General features: G+C 38.9%; 1 protein-coding gene across 43 annotated transcripts in view; it reads left to right on the top strand.

The window, feature by feature from the left end:
- LOC100122475 (microtubule-associated protein futsch) overlaps window positions 1–26,732 on the top strand; it is a 72,167-nt gene that overhangs the window by 37,276 nt on the left and 8,159 nt on the right. For 27 of the 43 annotated variants that reach the window (XM_031924968.2, XM_031924969.2, XM_031924962.2 and 24 more), the window contains 12 exons: window positions 2,881–3,105; window positions 3,327–3,487; window positions 3,575–3,786; window positions 3,940–4,144; window positions 5,264–5,462; window positions 5,561–5,696; window positions 5,785–6,115; window positions 6,217–6,420; window positions 7,442–7,683; window positions 8,032–8,083; window positions 8,600–8,830; window positions 9,995–26,422. In XM_031924968.2, the coding sequence (XP_031780828.1) occupies window positions 2,881–3,105; window positions 3,327–3,487; window positions 3,575–3,786; window positions 3,940–4,144; window positions 5,264–5,462; window positions 5,561–5,696; window positions 5,785–6,115; window positions 6,217–6,420; window positions 7,442–7,683; window positions 8,032–8,083; window positions 8,600–8,830; window positions 9,995–26,422 (18,626 nt within the window). Of the gene's footprint in view, window positions 1–370; window positions 389–2,880; window positions 3,106–3,326; window positions 3,488–3,574; window positions 3,787–3,939; window positions 4,145–5,263; window positions 5,463–5,560; window positions 5,697–5,784; window positions 6,116–6,216; window positions 6,421–7,441; window positions 7,684–8,031; window positions 8,084–8,599; window positions 8,831–9,994; window positions 26,423–26,732 lie in introns of all 43 variants that reach the window. The other 16 variants (XM_031924984.2, XM_031924959.2, XM_031924966.2 and 13 more) reach the window with 6 other exon arrangements.

Below are 26,732 nucleotides of genomic sequence, written 5' to 3'. Positions count from 1 at the left end.
ATACGCAAAAATCTGCTGAACAGTGTAAAATAATTGCTGTCTCGACATATTGCGCTTGAGAGTATAGGTATATATTATAAAGAGGGGAAACGATGAAGCAATTTTCACATCTTCATTTGTGTACAAAAATTCACTTGTTTCGACAAAAAGCCGAGAGGAGAAAACCTCTGTGTACAGACCTATATATTTTCTATGTATACTCGTGTGCGAATTATTAACCATAATTAATAATCGAGAGAGAGAACCTTATGAAAAAAAAAATTCATCTTTCATCATTTCATTACTTAGTCAGAGAATGATAAGCCAATACTAACGCGTGTTTTTATTTTGTTTCCGATCCTTTCTGTTATTTTATTTGCGCTACTTGCAGAATTCCATCATGGAGAAAGTAAGTGAAGTTTTCCTCAAACAGTTAGCTTTCTGCATTATTTTCACTGTTTATTATTATACAGGCATATTTCTTTCTATATTCTATATTATCATAAGCAAAAACGTTTATTGTTTCATTTTTTGAGCGTTATATACTATACATCACCTTTTTTTCTCCTGTCTCGGCCTTGACACCTCACATATTGTTTCTTCCTCTCCCCCTCAATATTTGTTTAGCTACTTATTACTGCTCAATTATTTACGCTCTGCATATGTTCTCCCTCCCTTGATTTTTCTCCCCTAGTTTATAATCATTGCTATGTATAGTTTCACTTGGAATTGCGACATACTGTATTATAACATTGAAGCTCGAGATCGTTGTATGCATCTAATATCGAATAATCATGCAAGCGAATATCTGTCAAATGTGTATATACGAACGTGTAAATAACCTGGATTAGCTGCATAATTCGAAAAGCGTTTCGAGCTACAACGAACCAACATTAAGTTATATATATACGTATACCTTCTAATTCACACAAACAAGTCTGTTGCTTTCGGTAGATGCTACACACTGTAGATATTGGAGTAATAGAGTAAACTTAGTGCAATGCCAGATATATACCTTAAAATTAGTGTCTATGCCATTCACGCGTATACATGTACACACGTACAGATCTCGACTCTTTCAAGCCTAGAAAATCTTCATTACACACACACACACACACACACACACACTATTGAATGTTGCATTTGCCGCAGAACGTGCTTTGGTCATGTTTCCATTTTTAGTTTTTATTACAAACACGAAAAGCACGTATGGATGGATGTCAAACAAATAACCGTTAAACCTTTCGAAAGCAAAATCTATATTTGTTTGAACACTCTGGCGTTGCTTCCGTCAAATCCACCAATAAGACACACACATACACGCGAGTTAGAGAGAGAGAGAGAGAGAGAGAGAGAGAGAGAGAGAGAGAGAGAGAGAGAGACTCCAGTCAATGCTAATATTACATACGTGTACGATATTCCGCTCACGTTGTATAATGTATCTTCATTCGGTCAAAATTATTCTCATTGACGAAGGTCTCGAACATCATCATCATTATCATCGTCGTCGTCGTCTTCGTCACCCACACAGTCTCACATCATCTATAGAGAACAAAAACACAACCAACAACAATAACAACAACAACAACAACAACGTGCACAGCGATTTAAGTTGCTTCTTTTAGCTCAGTGTCTCATATATCACATCATGAAATCATTGACATCATATCATGATATCACGCCGCGCGTTGTCTCTCACGAATTTGTCATGCGTTTTTTATTCTCATCGCATTTGCAAATTTGCAGGGCATTTTTTGTGTAAAGAAAAAATAAGATGTATAAAAGTTTAATTTATTACGATAATATTGCTGTGATACGCCTATAGACGCTGATAGCCCATGTTTTTTTAGCTATGATTACGAATATATGTATACAACTCCTTCTCTGCTTTACATCGAGCGAGATGAAGTATTTTAGATATATACATGTATAGACACGCATTGTATCATGCTAATTACAATTCTGAGGCTGAGTTCGGTGATTTGCATAAGCCATTGAAAACGAGTACGTGTCGCTGATTTTCGGACTGTATGATTGATTATCTCTGGATATATATATAACGAAGCGACACATACACACATTGCTGAGCTCTTAACGATTTCTTCGATTTTCGGTTATATTTACAATTTAGTCATATTTTTTTGTTCTATTCAATCTATCACACTTGACACGTAATATTTCGTAAATACAAACGTTGACGAAGTATCTATTGCGCAACTTATCAGATCATACATAGAAATCATTACTGTATTATACTTAGAAATGCTTTCATACTTACAGAAATTTCTCTCACTATATCTATACTATAATGTAACAAAATATCGTATGTGTCTCATACATCCGCCTAAACAGTAGCAGTAGTCGAGGTGCAATCTCGAAAGCTCTATCACTATACGTATCCTATTATGGTCTGAAAGGTTGGCAGAAAGTAATAATTTCAGATTTGAATGATCTACTCTACTTATACTTATAGTAAAAATGCTCGTCTATATATCCTGTAAACTTGCCTCTTATAAAGTAACTCGTAACTATATTGAATTTCTCTCTTATATATAAGAAACACGTATATATAATTTATATATATCACCATAAACATGCGTTATAATCAAAGTGCACATTATATATATATATCTCGTGTTGAGCAATTTTGTATTTCCACACGCTTTCCGTAAAGTTCGAATCAGTATATTGTAATTATATTACGATTGATTTATTAATACATCTCTGCCAAGATATCGTCCATCTCGATATCCGCCTGTGTACTTTTATAATTATTACTACTACATCGAATCACACGCATATCGGCAGCGATTAATCGCAGCGCTGAGACACCCAAAGCTTTTATAACAAACGATGATCTAACAGAGCAAAATTTTATCTTTTCCGCGCGACTCGCAACAGCTTCCTGGTGTCGTTCCTGGTGGATGCGAGAGGAGGAGCGATGAGGGGCTGTCGCCACAGCGGCGTCAGAGTCATAGTGCCGCCACGAAAGGCCACCATGCCGATGAGGATCACCTGCAGGTATCTCAAGAGGGACAAGCTTACGAATCCACCGCCGCTCATGGAGGGTGAGGCTTTGGCCAGTAGAATTTTGGAGCTGGGACCTGTCGCTGCCAAGTTTTTGGGGTAGGTTTCGTCTACGACTAATGCATGTAAATATAATGATTGCATATTCAGAGTTCAGAGAAAAGTGAGTGAGTCAGGCGCGATTGATTAGTAAACAGCTGAAAACCGCATGCAAATCAGTAACGAGGATCTTTAGCTGGAAATAAATAGTCTAAATAAATCTTCTTTTTTTACTTCGTTTCCTCGATCGATGACTAATCTCTGTTTATTCTGTATTTCAGACCTGTTATCATAGAAGTACCACACTTTGCCTCGCTGCGAGGAAAGGAAAGAGAGATCGTTATCTTGCGATCCGACAATGGAGAGACCTGGCGCGAACACACCCTGGAAGCCAGCGAAGAGGCCGTACAGGACGTTCTAAACGAGAGCTTTGAAGGAGAAGGTGACTACCTCGCTTACTCTCATAGAATGTTGACTGTATTATACATATATAGTCATTCTCACACGTTTCTCGCACTCGTTTCTACAGAATTAAGCCAGCTGGAGGATCTCCATACTTCACGAATCGTAAGGATACTGACAGTCGACTTCCCGCACTACTTCGCAGTCGTTTCGCGGATAAGACAAGAGGTGCACGCGGTTGGTCCCGAGGGTGGAACTGTGTCATCGTCAGCCGTGCCGCAGGTTCAGGCCATCTTCCCGGCGTCTGCTCTTACCAAGAAAATCAGAGTTGGACTGCAGGTAACGTAACCTCATTTCACCGGTGGCAGGGATTAAAAGAGTTCGGCTTCGGAGAGAGAGAGAGAGAGAGAGAGAGAGAGAGTAGTATTGTAGTAGTATAAAGTTCAACGGATTTGTATTCTATTGTAACTTTGTTGAAATCCGTGATTCCAGGCTCACCCGATACCGGCTGAGCTCGTGGCGAAACTTCTGGGCAACCGGGTCGCGGTCTCGCCCATTGTCACGGTGGAGCCGCGCAGAAGAAAGTTCCACAAGCCGATTGTATTGACCATACCGGTGCCGCAAGCCGCCAACAAGGGCATGATCAACCAATACTCCGGAGACGCGCCGACGCTCAGGCTCCTCTGCAGCATAACTGGTAATATATGCTTGCGCGTAACATTTAAGCGGAGACCACCTCGCACAAGAGAAAAGGCCATCTCTCGCGCCGAGAAATTCGCCGAGTTTAGTTTGAAGTGTTACACAATCGTAGATTGTTGCCCTCTGTAATAGAAATCGTTTAGAGTTAGAGAGGCGGATTCCCCGGTGGGATGAGCGGCTATTGCGAGGTGGCGCACACTCTTTTTTTCATAGAAAAAACATCTTGTTGATTATCATTGTTGTATACATATCTTGTTGTGATTCATTGTTAATGCTTGCGTATTGTTAGGATTGAGTCATTTAGGTATGGATCATTACTTAACGTAGATTAAATTTTTACTATTTCTAGCATCGTCGTATGAATTATAATAGTTTTTCTTTCAGCACATTTGTTTAATTGAAGAATTGTTATTATGTGTAAAAAATCGTTTGATAACCCGAGCCTCTTTTTTCGCATACGTTTCGTTTGATTTTTTGAAATGATTTTGTCAAAGCTTGTTTAAGCAAAGTTGAACGTGCGCTCAGAGCTACTGGCTTCTTTTGTCGTACCAGTCCTCATGAGCACTCACTTGTTGTGCATATATAGAGAGAATCTATTGGCCTCTATTTTTGAACCTATGTAAATTCTTGTAAATTTTTGTAGTATGTTATAAGCAAATGAATACATAATATTACATTCCACTCAGATAAACATTATGCAATGATTTATCTTCAGTTCTTTCTTATAACACACTACCACGTTTTTCTTTAATTTAATGCTTTGGTCATCTCACATTCATTTATGTACACATATATTATGAACACGTATCACTGCGCTTTCATATTCAATCATTCGAACGTTCAATTATTTTACATTATTTCGCAAGCATTATCAGTCGAATACCATTGACACATTATTATGATTATATTGATTTAAAATATTATAAGGCACGCGCCGACAAGCACATTATTTTCACTGATCTCAAATATAGCAATTAAAGCTTCAAATGAGAATGCTATATTTGCGGTCTCGACTAAACACGACATTTCACTCACACCTCATACCGTGGTACAGACCGTTACTTACTTGACTGCAGCACGGACATATTCTAATAATTTTATTGGACTTGGCATGTATGTCGTTCAGGGGGTCAGTCTCGGGCGGTTTGGGAGGATGTGACCGGCTCAACACCCTTGAGCTTTGTCAAGGATTGCGTCTCATTCACGACCACCGTGTCAGCTCGTTTTTGGCTAATGGACTGTCGAAATATAACGGAGGCTACCAAAATGGCAACCGAATTATACACGCACGCCACGCACGTACCTTTCATGGCTAAGTATGCATATTTTTCTCTTCGGCCATTCAATATGGATCTTGGTATACAATTATAATACGTCTAACGAGACTTTTCTAATGCTCCGTATGATTTTGAAGGTTTGTAGTTTTTGCTAAGCGTGTCGACCCGTTAGAGGCAAGATTGCGCGTATTTTGTATGACAGACGATAAGGAGGACAAGACTCTGGAGCACCAAGAGCACTTCACCGAAGTTGCGAAGAGCCGAGATGTCGAGGTAAAGACTGCTTTTATCTTTCGCTCAATGAATTAACCATTTGGAACGCAAAGGTTATACGCACTGCTTGTCTCTTTTTCTATTCTAGGTTCTCGAGGGAAAGACACAGTACATGGAGTTTGCTGGTAACCTCGTACCAGTACTGAAGAGCGGCGAACAATTACAGCTGCCGTTCCGGGCGTTTAAGGAGAACCGGGTTCCGTTTACCACGAGGGTAAAGGATCCCGACGCGGCCGACATGATGGGCAGAATAATGTTCATGAGCGAGCCCAAGGTTCCCAAGGGAGAACCTCCTCAGACTCCTATATGCACGTTGAACATCTTGTTGCCCGAGAAGATTTCCCCGGACGGCGGAAGCTCGGAGCTCGACTTGCTCGAATTGTCCAAGAATTACAGCTTCCTGCGAGATGGTGGTCTGAGTAAGTGACACCCAAAATAGCCGCTACGCGACGATCGATCGGATCAATTGACCCAATCAGACTGAATTCGGGCAATGAGCGATTAATGATTTTTATTACAGGCCGGCCAGACGCCATCCATCGGGCAACGATCCGCCTGACGGACATAGCCAACTTGCTAGACAAGGACTGGGAAAAGCTCGCTCTCGAGCTTAACGTCACTCCCAACGAAATCAGCCAGATCAAGGAAGAACACCCTGACAAAACGGCCCAGCAGGCCACTGCTATGTTCAAGCTCTGGCAGAGCAATGGAAATAAAGCCACCGGTGAGTTTAACGTACGAGCGTTACCTCCGCATAATTCGAAGGCCTCGCGTCGCTCTCGGAAACGCATTAATTCCTTTTCCTGTGTCATCGTCGCTGTTATTTTTAATCTATTACAGAATTAAAGGCCGAAAAAAGTCTGAAAACTCGCACATTGCGTGTCATCGCTGCGCGCGAGCGCAGCAACGCGTGAAAAACCTGTTCTCTACGCGGCAAGGTGAAGTAAACACGCGTATAAAAACGATTGAGTCAGGCGTGTGGAATCTGTGCAGAAACGTAGTTGATGATGTCATCATTCATTATTATGCTTGACATAAAACCCATGGACCCCGCGAGGCTCGCCGCACTCGCACTGTGTCGTCTCTCTGCCCCTTCTCCTCGCGATTCTCCCTTTCTATACAGCGGACTTGGGCCGTCCACTCGTACGCGCGCGCTAATCGCACCGAAGCCGCCGCCGCTGCATACAGCTCGAGAGCTGACTCGAGCGCGGTTATACTATAATCAGCAAAAATAACAATATCGACTCAGTGGTGGGCCGACCTGCGCACAGTGACGTGACGAAACTACACACACATACACATACGTACTTTCAAGTGCCGGGTTATAGTGTACCAGTTTCTTGATTAACGAGTGAAATTAATTTCTATCTTTACGATGTTCATATCATTGTATCAAGAGTATGAAACGAACGCCGCCGAGGCGGAATCGCCTCCGCAGTACAGGAGCGAGTTGATGGTGTTGTTTAAACGGACTCCGGCTCTGCAAGAACGCGTCACTCGTCAGGAAGGTCCGTGGTTGTCTGAAAAATAATGGTGGAATAAGTGTACAGATTCATTCAGTTTATGTTGATTTTCAGGCGTGAATTATAATAGTACAAATCAAAGCAGTCGTAAAATCGCGGAGAAAATTAAATTCAAGGCCGATAGTGTCATTATAAGAATCATTCGCTAATAAAAACAGCCGCAGGCGCAGCGGGCATGAACGCGCATAAAACTAAATTGTTTTGCGTACGTATTTTGTGCAGGAAACACATTGGAGAAGGCGTTAAACAAAATCGGCCGAGAGGATATAGTTAAAAAATGCATATTCAACGTTGAGCTGGTAACCGACGACGTCGAGAAGGCCGTCGCTCGCGTCAGGTTGGATCAACCTGGTTTTGACTCTCTCAAGGAAGAATTGGGTCCATCGAGAAACACATCTCTTCGACGAGACGCAACGATGGATCCCAAAATGGACCCGGATTACGAGGAGCCTGATAGAATGAAGGTACGATATAAGAGGATTAGAATTCCAAGCATTTCGCGATGCACTTGCGGCGTAGACCGTGACGCGTTTGAGTATTTGTGGAGTAAGCAAAATATCAAGGTCGACATTGATTGGATACTAAATTGTTCTTTTTATTCTCACATCTCGAGTAAGTACGTGTCTGCTTAGGAATCTCGAGAATTCAGGCCCTCGGGTGCGCATCTAATAGTCTAAAATTAACTTTAATCATAGACAATTTTTACATTGTACTCGGTACACAGTTCTCGAATCATCAAAATAACTTTTTCTCGTGTTTTTTCTTGTGATTGTCTGTCGGTATTTAAAAATTAATTTTTTTTTCCGGCGCAGGACTCAGAATCCGTGGAAGACCTCACTACTACTGGAGGTGGACAAAAAACACGTAAGTAGTCTTTAGAAATACAAAGATTAAAAAAAAATTATTATTATTATTTTTATATTATTATTACTATTCTTGTTGGTGCAATAAACAATTTACTTAAACTCTTTTCAATAAATCTTTAATATACCTCGGCTGTTACGGCTCTTCCGGTTCATTATAATATTCTTGCGTGATTCACGACATTGCAAACTACCTACACAGTAAGTGATGTCGCTAACATCAGTATTGCCAACGCTACTGCGAGCACATCGCTGTTCACAATTTTTTACCACTTCTCTTCGAAAGCTTAGATCACTTACGCTATTTTTGTGTGATCGTAACGTAAACGCTTATAAATATTCTAAATTTTTTATATTGTTCTAGCCATGATTTTTTGATTTTTATTAATACTTTCTTCTAAATCTGTCCGCATTCAAAATCTTTTTTTATTAATTTATCAATCAAGCCATAAACTTAGATGTTTATTTCTCTGTTACTCACCGTCTTTTGCTCATGTTTTTTTTTTGCACTTAACAGCTAAACAGCACATAACTATTACAAATGGCACTGTTCACAACAACGCCACCTCGACCCCCATCAAAGACAAATATGCCAGTGACGAAAAAGAGCTTGGTGACATGATGGCCGATTTTATCGAGCATAAATTTCATACCACCGATACAATGGTGAAAAAATCTCGCGATGAAATTGACGATGATAATAAAAAGCGACAAAGGGTCTTGGAGGACGCAAACAAAATCGTTTCCGGTAAGTAATACATGTATGCATGCTAAAAAAATTGGTGGGTTGAGGGGCTGCCGCTTATTTTAATATATAAGCCATCGTGACGTCGAATAGTAAACATACTCTTAATTTACGTTTTTCATGAGATAAAGTGTAACATCGGATTTTTATTTCACTAAAAACTGATTGTCTACTGATTAACACTGATTCACGATGATTAAATTGCACATCATAATACTAATGACTCATTTTTTTAATGTGAAGTGATGTGATACACTTAGTAATTTACGATTCGATGTCGAGTATAATAATTTAGTTCATTACGCTTCCATGCGCACAGATCACTGTGCAGTATTCTATGCCATATAGCCTTTTTCTAATTTAACCAAAATAATTATTTTTATAATTTTACTACTCCGAGACAGGTATTTGGAGGCCGGTGCCGATTTCTTCGAATCTCTCTGCAGCTTGCTTATTAAAAATATATAATTATTGTAACCAAAATTATGATTTCTTAGCAGCAGATTTTTTGTATAACTGACCTGCTAATTAAGCTCTATCTACATCTTTTACTCTATCTTTTCTACGACAATTTGTTTCAGCAAGATTAAACTCTGCAAAATATTTTGGCGTTGCATGTACAGCCTATCTGTGTGGGCGCACGGAGCAGCTGTCGATTAATAGCAATTTAGCAAATAATATTTCAATTCACAAACAATGCTGTTTTTACTGTATTTACGGAGCATACAACATTAATATTACTAAAACTATGGAAAACTAATTTGATAAAGTTATTTGAATTTGTTGTTAATTTAATTATAACTGCTGCAATTGCGTATTTTCAATGTATACATACAGAGTACGTATGAAGTTTTTACTTGATCAAATTGCATTTGATGAGATTCTTGTACGGTTATGAAGACCTTACAAAAATCACTTTTAAAATTTTCCAAGTTAAATTTTTTATCAAATTTTGTCGATAAAACAATTATGATGGCTGCTCCACAGCACGTACACTTCGCACAAGCCATATGGAAGTCTAACAGCCGTTATCATTATATCAATGAGCAAGAAAAAGCCAACCAGCTTAAACTAATGATGAATACAGAATATGAACATATGACCATAATGATATTTTATTTAAAGATTAATTTTAGTCAGCTAAAATATGCAATACTTAATTAACAGGTGTAAAACAAGATGCTGAGAAAGAGATGGGCAAATTAGCGAAGGAAGGGTGGTCGGTGGTTTGTGATGACGATGTGCGAACAAATGAGGTAGGGCATGTTATAAAGCAACAGAAACATTCACTGTCTGATAGTACGGAAGGAAAGATTGAACCGCCGATCGTACAGCAACAGTGTATCGTAGGTACAAATGGTGATAGAACCATTACGACAATAACGACTAAAACAATAATTACAACCAGTAAGGACGGTAAGAGTATCGAACCGAAATTCGATAACGCGGAAATCGGTTATGATACTCCAGATTTCGCAAGGAGTTCTGGTACACCAGTGACGACTGGTCAATTAACCATTACTACTAGTCAGAAGGATAAAACACCGAAATCAGATAAAGATAAGGTAGCCGTCTTAAAAACGAGTGAACAGCAAAAGTCAAAATCAAAGCCTAGTGACAAAGAGAAAATGTCAAAGGAAGGAAAAGAAGTTGATGAAGCTTTACAAAAAAATGCTAGCAAGAGTGTTTCTGTAATCAAAAAGAAGGGTAAAGATGCGAAAAGTGCAGTAAAAGAGAAAACAGGAAGTGTGGAAGCCAAAAAAGATACCGACGATTCTAACCCGTCATCAGCATATGAAACTGTATATAATGTACAACCTACGTCAGATCAAGATACCCAAGATGAATCGGAAAGTGAAAGTAAAAAACCAAAAGATAAGTCGTCACGTATATTTTCAGGTATTTTTAAAAGCCCGAAACTAAAAAAAGACAGGTCAAAAGATTCAAAAGATGTCTCGTTTGACAGTGGAGACGAGGAATCGAAAATAGCAACTATGAAATTATTAGAAGACATCCGAAAAACTGCAGAAGAGTCAAATGCATATGATCCTGCTGTCGCAGGAAGTGTAGTCGACAAAAAATCACATGTGGATGATGCCAAAAACGCAAAAGTAGTTGATCAAGAAGATGAAAGTAAAGAGAAACATTCTGGGTTTTTTGGTAGGTTTAAAAGTCCAAAATTGAGGAGCAAACAAAGGAGTCGTTCTAAAGATAAATATTCTTCAAACGAAGTATCCTTTGATAGTGGAGATGAAGAAATACGCAAAACTACAGCCAAATTTTTGAAAGATATTCAACAAAATACCGACAACACTGATGATCCAGCATTACAGAAAATTGACCTTATTGATGCTGATCATGATGAAAGTAATCAAGTCGCTGAATCACTTTCGATTAAAAAACCTATTGAGGTAGAGAATGTTAAACTCGAAGAAATAAATGTGCAGTCTAGTGTCGATGGAAAAGATACTGAAAAATCAAGTGGATTCTTTAACATGTTCAAGAGCCCGAAATTAAAAAGTAAAAAATCTGGTTCAAGAGAACATAGTGTTTCAAAAGATGTATCAGTTGATAGTGGTGACGAAGAAATTAAACAAACAAAGTCTTCAAAAGCTGAGAAAAGAAGATCTCAAAGCCCTAAAGTTGATGTTAAACCAAAATCAATAGAATCAAGTACCGATAAAGATTCCAATAATATAAAACAAGCTACAGTACAGTTTCTGGAAGACAGCAGGAATGCTGCTGGAATTATTGATGCATGTCCATATAAATCAGCATATTTGTACAATAAAAGCATATTGATAGAACAAGAACAAAGGGATAAGGAAAGTAAAAAAGATAGCAGTGTACAAGTAGCCAAAAAAGATGCTGAACCTGATTCTGCAAATAAAAAAGAAAAAGATAAATCAGGTGGATTTCTATCTGGAATCTTCAAAGGAGCAAAACATACCGCTGATGAAGTTGTTGACGAAGTAAAGGACTTTGCCAGAGAAACTAAACAAGAAGCTTTTGAAGAGGAGAAGAAAGCTAAAGAGGCAGCAAAGAAAGCTACTAAAGCAGTGCAAGGCGCCAGTGATGAAGCTGCTGCCGATGCAAAGAAAAAAGTTGATAAAGTAGTCTCTGATATATCTACCCTGGAAGAAAAGGCTAAAAAAAAAGTAGATCAATCAGGAAAAAAGGTAAAAGATACTGCAGTAGATATTTCTGACAAATTGCATGATGCAGCTGCCAATGTAAAAGTCTCAAACGAAAAAGTTAAAAATAATGTAAAAGATAGTGCGAGTAAAGTTTCTACCGAAGTGCAAGCAGCAGCACATGATGCTCAACAGAAAGGCTATCAAGTAGCAAAAGATACTGCTAATAAAACTGACTCTGCAGTCAAAAAAGGAAAAGAAAAAACCGGTGGATTTTTATCTGGAATACTAAAAGGGGGGAAACATGCAGCTGATGAAGTAGCTGATGACGTTAAAGAATTCGTAGATGAAACGAAACAAGAAGCATTGGACGAAGAAGAAAAAGCTAAGAAGGCGGCAAAGGATGCCAAAGACGCAGCTGAAAAAGAAATCGATCACACTAAGGAAAAGTTAGGCGACGCAGCGTCAAAGGTTTCAGACAAAATACATAGCACCGCTGATGAAGCTAATGAAAAAGGTAAAATGATTAAAGACGAAGTGAAGGATGCTGCACTCAAGGTTTCTACAGAAGTTCAAGAAACTGCTCAAGACACAAAAGTCAAAGCTGACAAAGCAGCTAAAGATGCGGCAGATAAAACTGATTCAGCAATCAAAAAAGGAAAAGAAAAAACTGGCGGATTTCTGTCTGGAATCTTCAAAGGAGCGAAGCACGCCGCTGATGAAGTAGTTGACGAGGTAAAAGAATTTGCTCAAGAAACAAAACAAGATGCTTTGGAAGAAGAAGAAAAAGCTAAGAAGGCGGCAAAGGATGCCAAAGACGCAGCTGAAAAAGAAATCGATCACGCTAAGAAAAACTTAGATGACGCAGCGTCAAAGGTTTCAGACAAAATACATAGCACCGCTGATGATGCAAATGAAAAGGGTAAAAAGATTAAAAGCGAAGTAAAGGATGCTGCAGTGAAGATTTCTACAGGAGTTCAAGAAACTGCTCAAGACACAAAAGACAAGGCAACTAAAGCAGCTAAAGATGCGGCAGATAAAACTGATTCAGCAATCAAAAAAGGAAAAGAAAAAACTGGCGGATTCCTGTCTGGAATTTTCAAAGGAGCGAAGAACGCCGCTGATGAAGTAGCTGATGACGTTAAAGAATTCGCAGATGAAACCAAACAAGAAGCTATGGAAGAAGAAGAAAAAGCTAAGAAAGCGGCAAGGGATACCAAGGACGCAGCTGAAAAAGAAATCGATCAGGCTAAGAGAAAGTTAGATGATGCGGCGTCAAAGGTTTCTGACAAAGTGAACGATGTCACTGTTGATGCAAAGGAAAAGGAAAAAAAGCTTAAATATGAGATTAAAGATACGACAAAAAAAGTTTCTTCTGAAGTACAAAAAACAGCCCGGGTCGCAAAGGAGAAAACTGATAAAGCATCTAAAGATGTGGCTGAGAAAACTGATTCCGTAGTCAAAAAGGGAAAAGAAAAGTCTAGTGGATTCTTATCTGGAATCTTTAAAGGAGCAAAGCATGCAGCTAATGAGGTAGTTGATGATGTAAAAGAGTTTGAAGAAGAAACAAAGCAGGATGCTATTGCTGAAAAGGAAAAGGCTAAGAAAGCTGCTAAAAATGTAAAGGATGCTGCAGCCAAAGCTGCTGAGGAGGCAAAGAGCATTGCTGATAATGCTGGCAAAGATACAAAAAATGCTGCTGATAAAGCAATCATAGGTACAAAGGATGCTGTTGATAAAGTTACAAAAAAGGCGAAAGATGCTACCGATGAAGAAGTTAATCATGTAAAAGAGACAATTGACGAGGTTCCCACTAAGGTGTCGGATGAAGTAAGAGATGTTGCTGATGATGCGCAATTAACTGGAAACAAAGTAATGGGCCAGCTCACTTCCGCTATTGAAGGTGCCTTGTACAATAATCAAGAAACAGCAAACAATATACAAGATCCGATCGAATCAACAAAATTATTTTTACATGATGAGAAAACTAATTTTTATGAAGATAGAGATGCAAATGAATTTAAGAAGTTATACGATATGCAAGATAATGCTATCGAACTAAAAAATAAAAAAGATAAGACTTTGAAGAAAGGAAAAGATAAAAGCGGTGGGTTCTTCTCTGGAATATTAAAGGGTGCAAAACACGCAGCTGATGACGTTGTAGATGAGGTAAAAGAATTTACTGAAGAGACAAAACATGACGCTGTTCAGCAAGAAGAAAGCGTTAGAAAAGCGGTTAAGAAAGCTTCTCAAGACGCAAAAGACGTTGTAAATAAGGCCGCTGCTTATGTAAAGAAAGAAAGTGATGAAGTTACTACCCAGATTTCAACGTCTAAACAAGAGGCTGTAAAAACAGTAGATCGAACGAAAATGGAAATTGATGATGCTGCAAATAAGATGAATGAAAAAATCCATGATGGGGCTCATGACACGAAAGAAAAAACCACAAAAGTAAAAAATCAAGTCAAAGACAACATTGAAAAAATTGCTAAAGATACACAAGAAGCAGTTCATGAAGTCAAAGAGAAAAGTGACAAAGCAGGCAAAAATGCGTTAGCAAAAACTGATGCTGCAATGAAAAAGGAAAAAGAAAAAACAAGCGGATTTTTGTCAGGCATCTTTAAGGGGGTTAAGCACGCTGCTGATGAAGTCGTTGATGAGGTAAAAGAATTTGCAGAGGAAACAAAACAGGAAGCTATCGTAGAAGAGGAAATGGCCAAAAGAGCGTCCAAAGAAGCTTCAAATGACGCCAAGAATGCAATAAATAAAGCTACTTCCGACGTAATTAATGAAGCTGACGTATTAGCTTCCAAAATTGCTAAGACCGAAAAAGAAGTTGAAAAAAGTGTAGGACATGCACAGCAAAAATTAGGAGATGCCACAGATCGTGCTGAGAACGAATTGCAAAACGTTATTGATGAATCGGAAAATAAGGGTCATGAAGTTACAAGCAAAGTAAAAGATACAGCAAATCAAGTTTCTATTGGTATACAAGAATCAGTTCAGCATACGAAGGCAAAGGGCGATAAGACTACTAAAGATATCGCTAGCAAAGCAGATTCAACTATTAAAAGAGGTAAGGAAAAGACCGGTGGATTTTTATCTGGCATTTTTAAGGGTGCTAAACACGCTACTGATGAAGCAGACAGACAATCAGAAGATTTTGTTGATAAAATAAATCAAGAAGCCTTAAAAGAAGAACAGAAAGCAAAAACATCAGCTAAGCAAGTAGCTAAAGACGCACGAGATAGTCAAGACAAAGCTACAGCAGATCTAAATGATAAAATGGATGACGTTTCATTCAAATTATCTATTGCAGAACAAAAAAGCGGAAAAGATATTAAAGATTTTACCTTAAAAATTCCTGACATACTAGATAGTACTGATGATAATGTTGAACAAAAAGGTAAAAAAGTTGAGGCTAACATTATTGCTTCTGCTGAAAACGCACAATTAAAAACTCAAAATATTGCAGATGATGCCCTTGACCCTATACGATCTACTGAATTGTTATTAAATGACATGAAAAATAATTTCAAAGATGAGGCAGGAACGACTAAAGAAAGATTAGTAAAAGATGTTCATAATGCGAAAACTAAATTTACCATTAATATTACAGACAAAAGTAAAAAGATCGACGATGAAATTTCTCATTCTGCAAATGAGATTTCTGATCAAACACAAAAAATAGTTCATGATGTTGAACAGAAAACTAATAAGAGAACTGAAGATGTTGAAGAAAAAGCAGAAGCGGCAATAAAAAAAGGGAAAGGAAAGACAGGCGGATTTTTGTCTGGAATCTTCAAAGGAGCAAAGCACGCCGCTGATGAAGTAGTTGACGAGGTAAAAGAATTTGCTGAAGAAACGAAACAAGATGCTTTGGAAGAAGAAGAAAAAGCTAAGAAAGCGGCAAAAGATGCCAAAGACGCAGCTGAGAAAGAAATCGATCACGCTAAGAAAAAGTTAGATGACGCAGCGTCAAAGGTTACTGACAAAATACATAGCACCGCTGATGATGCTAAGGAAAAGGGTAAAAAGATTAAAAGCGAAGTAAAGGATGCTGCAGTGAAGATTTCTACAGGAGTTCAAGAAACTGCTCAAGACACAAAAGCCAAGGCTGACAAAGCAGCTAAAGATGCTGCAGATAAAACTGAATTAGAGATTAAAAAGGGAAAAGAAAAGACGAGCGGATTTCTTTCTGGAATCTTCAAAGGAGCAAAACATGCAGCTGATGAAGTAGCTGATGAAGTAGCTGATGACGTTAAAGAATTGGTAGATGAAACAAAACAAGATGCTTTGGAAGAAGAAGAAAAAGCTAAGAAGGCGGCAAAGGATGCCAAAGACGCAACTGAAAAAGAAATCGATCACGCTAAGAAAAACTTAGATGACGCAGCGTCAAAGGTTTCAGACAAAATACATAGCACCGCTGATGAAGCAAAAGAAAAAGGTAAAATGATTAAAGACGAAGTGAGGGATGCTGCACTCAAGGTTTCTACAGAAGTTCAAGAAACTGCTCAAGACACAAAAGTCAAGGCTGACAAAGCAGCTAAAGATGCGGCAGATAAAACTGATGCGACAATCAAAAAAGGAAAGGAAAAAACTGGTGGATTTCTGTCTGGAATTTTCAAAGGAGCGAAGCACTCTGCAGGTGAGGTTGTTGATGAAGTGAAAGAGTTTGCAGAAGAAACAAAGCAGGATGCTATCAATGAAGAGGAAAAAGCTAAGAAAGCTGCTTTGCGTGCAAAAGATGTAGCAGAGAAAGTCGTCAAGGATACTAAAGATGCTGCTGATAAGGCTGTCAAAGATGCAAAACATTCTGCTGATAAAGCAGCTGAAAAGGCAAAAGATACTGTTGACAAAGCAGCCGCAAATGCAAAAGATAAGGGCAAGAAAACTAAAGATCAAGTAAAACGTACACAGGGCAATGTTGCTCACGGCTTAAAAGAGGTAACGAACGATGCAAAGCAGAAAGGAGATAAGACAGTAAAGCAAACGGCAGAAAAAACTGATATAGCAATAAAAAAAGGAAAGGAAAAAACCGGTGGGTTTTTATCTGGGATACTTAAAGGAGCTAAACACGCAGCAGATGACGTAGCTGACGAAGTCAAGGAATTCGTCGAAGAAACCAAACAAGAAGCTATCAACGAAGAGCGAAAGGCTGATAAAGATTTCAAAGACACGAAGGACACGGCAAAAAATGAAAGAGATTATACAAAGAGAAAGTTAGAAGACTCCAAATCTAAAATTTCGGAAAAACTAGCTGATGTAGCTAAAGAAACGGATTCTGCAATTAAAAAGAATAAAGAAAAAAGTGGAGGCTTTCTTGCTGGAATCTTTAAAGGAGTTAAACACACGTCTGAAGAGGTAGTTGATGACATAAATGGACTGGTAGATGAAACAAAAACAAAGATACGTAAAGAAGATGAAAAAATTGAAGAGGCAACTAAAAAGGCTGTTGAAAATAAAGATGACGTCGATAAAGCAGTAGAAGAAATTAAAAAAGAAGCAAATGCATTAGCATACAGAATAGTTGATGCAGAGAATGATTCTACAAGAATCGTTGAAAGCACTATGTCGGACGTTTTAAAGAAAGGGCATGAAATAACTGACGAAGGTAAGCATGAAAGTCTGAAAATAAAAGATAAAATTATCGATGATATTGAGAACGCACATCTAAAAGTTAAGGATATTCAAACTCAAAATGTGATAGACCCTATTCGATCAACAGAATTACTGTTAGATGAAATGAGAAAAAATGTTCATGATTTAGAAGACAATACGATGGCAAGCGTAGCTTTTATCAAGAAAGAAAGTCAAGTAGTAGCCCACGATGCTAAAGTTAAGAGTGATAAATTACTTGAGGATTTGTCAGATGATGCAAAGCTAGAAGGTAAAAAGGTTACAGATAAGCTAAAAGATGACGTGAAAAAAGTTTCAGCGGATGTGCAACAAGCAGCGCACGAAACAGAAGAGAAGGCAAACAAAGCAGCTAAAGATGCGGCAGATAAAACTGATTCAGCAATCAAAAAAGGAAAAGAAAAAACGGGCGGATTCCTGTCTGGAATTTTCAAAGGAGCGAAGCATGCCGCAGATGAAGTAGCTGATGAAGTTAAAGAATTCGTAGATGAAACCAAACAAGAAGCTATGGAAGAAAAAGAAAAAGCTAAAAAAGCAGCAAAGGATGCTAAAGACGCAGCTGAAAAAGAAATCGATCACGCTAAGAAAAACTTAGATGACGCAGCGTCAAAGATTTCAGACAAAATACATAGCACCGCTGATGAAGCAAAAGAAAAAGGTAAAATGATTAAAGACGAAGTGAAGGATGCTGCACTCAAGGTTTCTACAGAAGTTCAAGAAACTGCTCAAGACACAAAAGTCAAGGCTGACAAAGCAGCTAAAGATGCGGCAGATAAAACTGATGCGACAATCAAAAAAGGAAAGGAAAAAACTGGTGGATTTCTGTCTGGAATTTTCAAAGGAGCGAAGCACGCCGCTGATGAAGTAGTTGACGAGGTAAAAGAATTTGCTGAAGAAACAAAACAAGATGCTTTGGAAGAAGAAGAAAAAGCTAAGAAGGCGGCAAAGGATGCCAAAGACGCAGCTGAAAAAGAAATCGATCACGCTAAGAAAAACTTAGATGACGCAGCGTCAAAGGTTTCAGACAAAATACATAGCACCGCTGATGATGCTAATGAAAAGGGTAAAAAGATTAAAAGCGAAGTAAAGGATGCTGCAGTGAAGATTTCTACAGGAGTTCAAGAAACTGCTGAAGACACAAAAGACAAGGCAACCAAAGGAGCCAGAGATGCGGCAGATAAAACTGAATTAGAGATTAAAAAAGGAAAAGAAAAAACGGGCGGATTCCTGTCTGGAATTTTCAAAGGAGCGAAGAACGCCGCTGATGAAGTAGCTGATGACGTTAAAGAATTCGCAGATGAAACCAAACAAGAAGCTATGGAAGAAGAAGAAAAAGCTAAGAAGGCGGCAAAGGATGCCAAAGACGCAGCTGAAAAAGAAATCGATCACGCTAAGAAAAACTTAGATGACGCAGCGTCAAAGGTTTCAGACAAAATACATAGCACCGCTGATGAAGCAAAAGAAAAAGGTAAAATGATTAAAGACGAAGTGAAGGATGCTGCACTCAAGGTTTCTACAGAAGTTCAAGAAGCTGCTCAAGACACAAAAGTCAAGGCTGACAAAGCAGCTAAAGATGCGGCAGATAAAACTGATGCGACAATCAAAAAAGGAAAGGAAAAAACTGGTGGATTTCTGTCTGGAATTTTCAAAGGAGCGAAGCACGCCGCTGATGAAGTAGTTGACGAGGTAAAAGAATTTGCTGAAGAAACAAAACAAGATGCTTTGGAAGAAGAAGAAAAAGCTAAGAAGGCGGCAAAGGATGCCAAAGACGCAGCTGAAAAAGAAATCGATCACGCTAAGAAAAACTTAGATGACGCAGCGTCAAAGATTTCAGACAAAATACATAGCACCGCTGATGAAGCAAAAGAAAAAGGTAAAATGATTAAAGACGAAGTGAAGGATGCTGCACTCAAGGTTTCTACAGAAGTTCAAGAAACTGCTCAAGACACAAAAGTCAAGGCTGACAAAGCAGCTAAAGATGCGGCAGATAAAACTGATGCGACAATCAAAAAAGGAAAGGAAAAAACTGGTGGATTTCTGTCTGGAATTTTCAAAGGAGCGAAGCACGCCGCTGATGAAGTAGTTGACGAGGTAAAAGAATTTGCTCAAGAAACAAAACAAGATGCTTTGGAAGAAGAAGAAAAAGCTAAGAAGGCGGCAAAGGATGCCAAAGACGCAGCTGAAAAAGAAATCGATCACGCTAAGAAAAACTTAGATGACGCAGCGTCAAAGGTTTCAGACAAAATACATAGCACCGCTGATGATGCAAATGAAAAGGGTAAAAAGATTAAAAGCGAAGTAAAGGATGCTGCAGTGAAGATTTCTACAGGAGTTCAAGAAACTGCTCAAGACACAAAAGACAAGGCAACTAAAGCAGCTAAAGATGCGGCAGATAAAACTGATTCAGCAATCAAAAAAGGTAAAGAAAAAACTGGTGGATTTCTGTCTGGAATTTTCAAAGGAGCGAAGAACGCCGCAGATGAAGTAGCTGATGACGTTAAAGAATTCGTAGATGAAACCAAACAAGAAGCTATGGAAGAAAAAGAAAAAGCTAAGAAAGCAGCAAAGGATGCCAAAGACGCAGCTGAAAAAGAAGTAGACAATGCGAAGAAAAAGCTAGATGAAACAGCGTCAAAGGTTTCTGACAATATACATAGCACCGCTGATGATGCTAAGGAAAAGGGTAAAAAGATTAAAGAAGAAGTGAAAAATGCTGCAGTCAAGGTTTCTACAGAAGTACAACAAACAGCCGAGGACACGAAAGACAAGGCAAACAAAGCAGCCAAAGATGCGGCAGATAAAACTGAATTAGAGATTAAAAAAGGAAAAGAAAAAACGGGCGGATTACTGTCTGGAATTTTCAAAAGAGCGAAGCACGCCGCAAATGAAGTAGCTGATGACGTTAAAGAATTCGTAGATGAAACCAAACAAGAAGCTATGGAAGAAGAAGAAAAAGCTAAGAAGGCGGCAAAGGATGCCAAAGACGCAGCTGAAAAAGAAATCGATCACGCTAAGAAAAACTTAGATGACGCAGCGTCAAAGGTTTCAGACAAAATACATAGCACCGCTGATGGAGCAAAAGAAAAAGGTAAAATGATTAAAAGCGAAGTAAAGGATGCTGCAGTGAAGATTTCTACAGGAGTTCAAGAAACTGCTCAAGACACAAAAGACAAGGCAACTAAAGCAGCTAAAGATGCGGCAGATAAAACTGATTCAGCAATCAAAAAAGGAAAAGAAAAAACTGGCGGATTCCTGTCTGGAATTTTCAAAGGAGCGAAGAACGCCGCTGATGAAGTAGCTGATGACGTTAAAGAATTCGCAGATGAAACCAAACAAGAAGCTATGGAAGAAGAAGAAAAAGCTAAGAAAGCGGCAAGGGATACCAAGGACGCAGCTGAAAAAGAAATCGATCACGCTAAGAAAAACTTAGATGACGCAGCGTCAAAGGTTTCAGACAAAATACATAGTACTGCTGATGAAGCAAAAGAAAAAGGTAAAAAGATTAAGGGCGAAGTGAAGGATGCTGCAGTCAAGGTTTCTACAGGAGTTCAAGAAACTGCTCAAGACACAAAAGTCAAGGCTGACAAAGCAGCTAAAGATGCGGCAGATAAAACTGAATTAGAGATTAAAAAAGGAAAAGAAAAAACGGGCGGATTACTGTCTGGAATTTTCAAAGGAGCGAAGCACGCCGCAAATGAAGTAGCTGATGACGTTAAAGAATTCGTAGATGAAACCAAACAAGAAGCTATGGAAGAAGAAGAAAAAGCTAAGAAGGCGGCAAAGGATGCCAAAGACGCAGCTGAAAAAGAAATCGATCACGCTAAGAAAAAGTTAAATAAAGCAGCAGGAAAGGGTAAGAAGATCAAAGATGAAGTCAAGGAGGCTGCAGTGAAGGTTTCTACAGAAGTACAACAAACTGCTCAAGACGCAAAAGACAAGACTCACAAAGCAGCCAAAGATGTTGCGGATAAAACAGATGCTGCTGTGAAAAATGGAAATGATAAAACAGGTAGATTTTTGTCAGGAATCTTCAAGGGCGTCAAGCACGCGACCGATGAAGTTGTCGATGACGTGAAGGAATTTGCGGGAGAGACGAAACAAGATGCCATAGAGGAAGAGAAGAAATCTAAGGAAGCTGTTAAAGACACTAATGATTTAGTTGTGTCAAAAATAGATCATACAAAGAAAAATCTAGACGAATCAGCAGCTACAGTTTCTAATAAATTGCACGTTGTCTTTGAGGATACAAAAGATAAAGGTAAAGAGATCAAAGATAATCTGAATGATAGTGCGCAAAAAGTTTCTACTGATTATCAGCAAATAGTGCATGATGCTAAACAAGCATCCGACGATGTGAAAAATGATGGTCAAAAAATAAAAGACGAAGTTCTAAATACTATTGAAAACATGCACTTGAAGCGTGTGGATTTCACACAAGATCCTATTGATCCAATCCGATCTACAGAGCTACTATTACATGATATGAAAAATAATGCTCAAGATTTAACATACACAACAACAAACGTATCTGATGATCTTCGTCATCAAGTAAAGGATTCCATTAATCAGGTTTCTGAACAAACTTACATGGTAGTGAACGATGCAACTGATAAAATTGATGGAACAACAAAAAAAGGAAAAGACAAATCCAGCAGTATTCTTTCTGGAATCTTCAAAGGTTCAAAACGCACAGCTGATGAGATTGTTGGAGAGGTCGAAGAATTTACGGAAAAAACCAACCAATATGCTCTTAATGAAGAAAAGAAAATCAAAGAAGCAGCTAAGGATGCTATAAATGAAGTTGGAAAGGACATGAAAGATGAAAAAAAAAGATTAAAAATTGTTGAAGAACAAGCGAAAGAAACATCAGATAAGATTTCTGTTAATGTAAAAGATGCTGCGTTCGATCTGAAACAAAAGAAAGAAAAGGCTCTTAAAGAAGCTTCTGAGAAAACTGATTCAGAACTTAAGAAAAACAAAGGAAAGGCTGGTGGCTTTTTTACTGGGATGTTCAAGGGAGCAAAGCACGCCGCAGATGAAGTAATTGACGAGGTAAAAGAATTTGCTGAAGAAACGAAACAAGAAGCTCTAGAGGAAGAAGAAAAAGCTAATAAAGCAGCAAAGGATGCTAAAGACGCAGCTAAACAAGAAATCGATCACGCTAAGAAAAAGTTAGATGACGCAGCGTCAAAGGTTTCAGACAAAATACATAGCACCGCTGATGAAGTAAAAGAAAAAGGTAAAATGATTAAAGACGAAGTGAAGGATGCTGCAGTCAAGGTTTCTACAGAAGTTCAAGAAACAGCCGAGGACACGAAAGACAAGGCAACCAAAGCAGCTAAAGATGCGGCAGATAAAACTGACTCGGCAATAAAAAAAGGAAAGGAAAAAACTGGCGGATTTCTGTCTGGAATTTTCAAAGGAGCGAAGCATGCCGCAGATGAAGTATCTGATGACGTTAAAGAATTCGTAGATGAAACGAAACAAGAAGCTCTGGAAGAAGAAGAAAAAGCTAATAAAGCAGTAAAGGATGCTAAAGACGCAGCTGAAAAAGAAATCGATCACGCTAAGAAAAAGTTAGATGACGCAGCGTCAAAGGTTTCAGACAAAATACATAGCACCGCTGATGAAGCAAAAGAAAAAGGTAAAATGATTAAAGATGAAGTGAAAGATGCTGCAGTCAAGGTTTCTACAGAAGTTCAAGAAACAGCCGAGGACACGAAAGACAAGGCAACCAAAGCAGCTAAAGATGCGGCAGATAAAACTGACTCGGCAATAAAAAAAGGAAAGGAAAAAACTGGCGGATTTCTGTCTGGAATTTTCAAAGGAGCGAAGCACGCCGCTGATGAAGTAGTTGACGAGGTAAAAGAATTTGCTGAAGAAACAAAACAAGATGCTTTGGAAGAAGAAGAAAAAGCTAAGAAGGCGGCAAAGGATGCCAAAGACGCAGCTGAAAAAGAAATCGATCACGCTAAGAAAAACTTAGATGACGCAGCGTCAAAGGTTTCAGACAAAATACATAGCACCGCTGATGAAGTAAAAGAAAAAGGTAAAATGATTAAAGACGAAGTGAAGGATGCTGCAGTCAAGGTTTCTACAGAAGTTCAAGAAACAGCCGAGGACACGAAAGACAAGGCAACCAAAGCAGCTAAAGATGCGGCAGATAAAACTGACTCGGCAATAAAAAAAGGAAAGGAAAAAACTGGCGGATTTCTGTCTGGAATTTTCAAAGGAGCGAAGCATGCCGCAGATGAAGTATCCGATGACGTTAAAGAATTCGTAGATGAAACGAAACAAGAAGCTCTGGAAGAAGAAGAAAAAGCTAATAAAGCAGTAAAGGATGCTAAAGACGCAGCTGAAAAAGAAATCGATCACGCTAAGAAAAAGTTAGATGACGCAGCGTCAAAGGTTTCAGACAAAATACATAGCACCGCTGATGAAGCAAAAGAAAAAGGTAAAATGATTAAAGATGAAGTGAAAGATGCTGCAGTCAAGGTTTCTACAGAAGTTCACGAAACAGCCGAGGACACGAAAGACAAGGCAACCAAATCAGCCAAAGATGCGGCAGATAAAACTGACTCGGCAATAAAAAAAGGAAAGGAAAAAACTGGCGGATTTCTGTCTGGAATTTTCAAAGGAGCGAAGCATGCCGCAGATGAAGTAGCTGATGACGTTAAAGAATTCGTAGATGAAACGAAACAAGAAGCTATTGAAGAAAAAGAAAAAGCTAAGAAAGCAGCAAAGGATGCTAAAGACGCAGCTGAAAAAGAAGTAGACAATGCGAAGAAAAAGCTAGATGAAACAGCGTCAAAGGTTTCAGACAAAATACATAGTACTGCTGATGAAGCAAAAGAAAAAGGTAAAAAGATTAAGGGCGAAGTGAAGGATGCTGCAGTGAAGATTTCTACAGAAGTTCAAGAAACTACTCAAGAGACAAAAGCCAAGGCTGACAAAGCAGCCAAAGATGCGGCAGATAAAACTGACTCGGCAATAAAAAAAGGAAAGGAAAAAACTGGCGGATTTCTGTCTGGAATTTTCAAAGGAGCGAAGCATGCCGCAGATGAAGTATCTGATGACGTTAAAGAATTCGTAGATGAAACGAAACAAGAAGCTCTGGAAGAAGAAGAAAAAGCGAAGAAAGCAGCAAAGGATGCCAAAGACGCAGCTGAGAAAGAAATCGATCACGCTAAGAAAAAATTAGATGATGCAGCGTCAAAGGTTTCAGACAAAATACATAGCACCGCTGATGAAGCAAAAGAAAAAGGTAAAAAGATTAAAAGCGAAGTAAAGGATGCTGCAGTGAAGATTTCTACAGGAGTTCAAGAAACTGCTCAAGACACAAAAGACAAGGCTGACAAAGCAGCCAAAGATGCGGCAGATAAAACTGATGCGGCAATTAAAAAAGGCAAGGAAAAAGCTGGTGGATTTCTGTCTGGAATTTTCAAAGGAGCGAAGCACGCCGCTGATGAAGTAGCTGATGACGTTAAAGAATTCGTAGATGAAACCAAACAAGAAGCTCTGGAAGAAGAAGAAAAAGCTAAGAAAGCAGCAAAGAATGCTAAAGACGCAGCTAAGAAAGAAATCGATCACGCTAAGAAAAAGTTAGATGACGCAGCGTCAAAGGTTTCTGACAAAATACATAGCACCGCTGATGATGCTAAGGAAAAGGGTAAAAAGATTAAAGACGAAGTGAAAGATGCTGCAGTCAAGGTTTCTACAGAAGTACAACAAACAGCCGAGGACACGAAAGACAAGGCAACCAATGCAGCCAAAGATGCGGCAGATAAAACTGATGCATCGATAAAAAAAGGTAAAGACAGAACCAGTGGATTCTTATCCGGTATTTTCAAAGGTTCAAAGAACTCTGCAGACGAAGCTGCTGATGACCTGGTGGATTTTGTTGAGGAAGCGAAACAAAGGGCTCACGAAGAAGCAGATAAAATCGAAAGTCTAGCTAGGGAAACGGCTCGTGAGACAGTTGACGCAGTCGATATTGCTGCTAATGACGTACGTAAAGATGTTAGTAAAGTGAGATCGTTATCTTCTGAAACCGAACATGATGACGATATCTCTTTGAAGGGTAAAAGTGCGAAGTTTTCGAAAAAGACTGATAGTTTAGAAGTAGCAGATCCTAAGACGGCTACCTTAATGTTGCTTGAAGATTCAAGAAACATGGCATTTGCAACTAACGATAGTTTTCTAGTGAGACATGATTCCTCTAGCTCTGAATCGAGTTCAGCCAGGAGTTCGTTAGAGCGTGACGCTTCGGGCAAAAAAGATAAGGATAAAACGAAAAAATCGAAGAAAAGTGGTGTAATATCGAGCATAATGAAGAAAACCAAAGGTGCTACGCACAAAATAGCTAAAGAAGTTGATCACGCGGCGGAGGGTATCAAAGACGCTACAGGTAAATTCTGGGAAGACACAAAGAGGGAATCCAAGGATTCCAGGCCATCCGGTAGTTATGATGTAACGCCAGCCGCCAGCGATTACGACAAAGTTAAGGACGAGATAGCGTTAGAATCTGACGTGACGCTAGAATCTTCGAAAGTATTACGTAGTCCATCGGCTATTGTTCACACGGTTGAATCACGCATTCCACGGGACGTTCAGTCTTATCAGGAGATAGAGAGGATAGAAAGGTCCGATATTAAAATTGTTAAACAATCGGTGACGATAGTATCGAGCGATGTTTCTAGTACTAGCTTATCACATTCTCAACCTCACGCACATCAAACCGTCACCACAGTCGTAACAAAGTCTGTGCGGACGGCAGCGACCCCACCACCCAGCCCTGCCGAGTTCACTGACAATAGCAGTAAAGGTATCTTGCAATAATTGTGTTATATACGTACATATATCACATAAATATATATACATATATTATATACCAGCTGTGTGTAACATGATTAATTAAGTTAATGCTTTTTGTAACCTTAGTTCACATATATATCATGTGCGATTGTAAAAATCTATTACTACAACGATGCGACTAAGTAAATATAGCTGCGGTTCGAGTTTTAACGTCGATAGAATCCAATATGCAAGCGAGACTTGTGCATTCACCAGCGTGTCACACGTGTAGTAATGGCATTTTATCGTCAATTATTCATAATATCGATCGATAAAAGCAA

The sequence above is a fragment of the Nasonia vitripennis genome, chromosome 2 (assembly GCF_009193385.2).
Source record: "Nasonia vitripennis strain AsymCx chromosome 2, Nvit_psr_1.1, whole genome shotgun sequence".
Classification (NCBI taxonomy): Eukaryota; Metazoa; Arthropoda; class Insecta; order Hymenoptera; family Pteromalidae; genus Nasonia; species Nasonia vitripennis.
The sequence above is the reverse complement of the archived record's forward strand: the minus strand, read 5'-3'. Positions and strand labels throughout refer to the sequence as shown.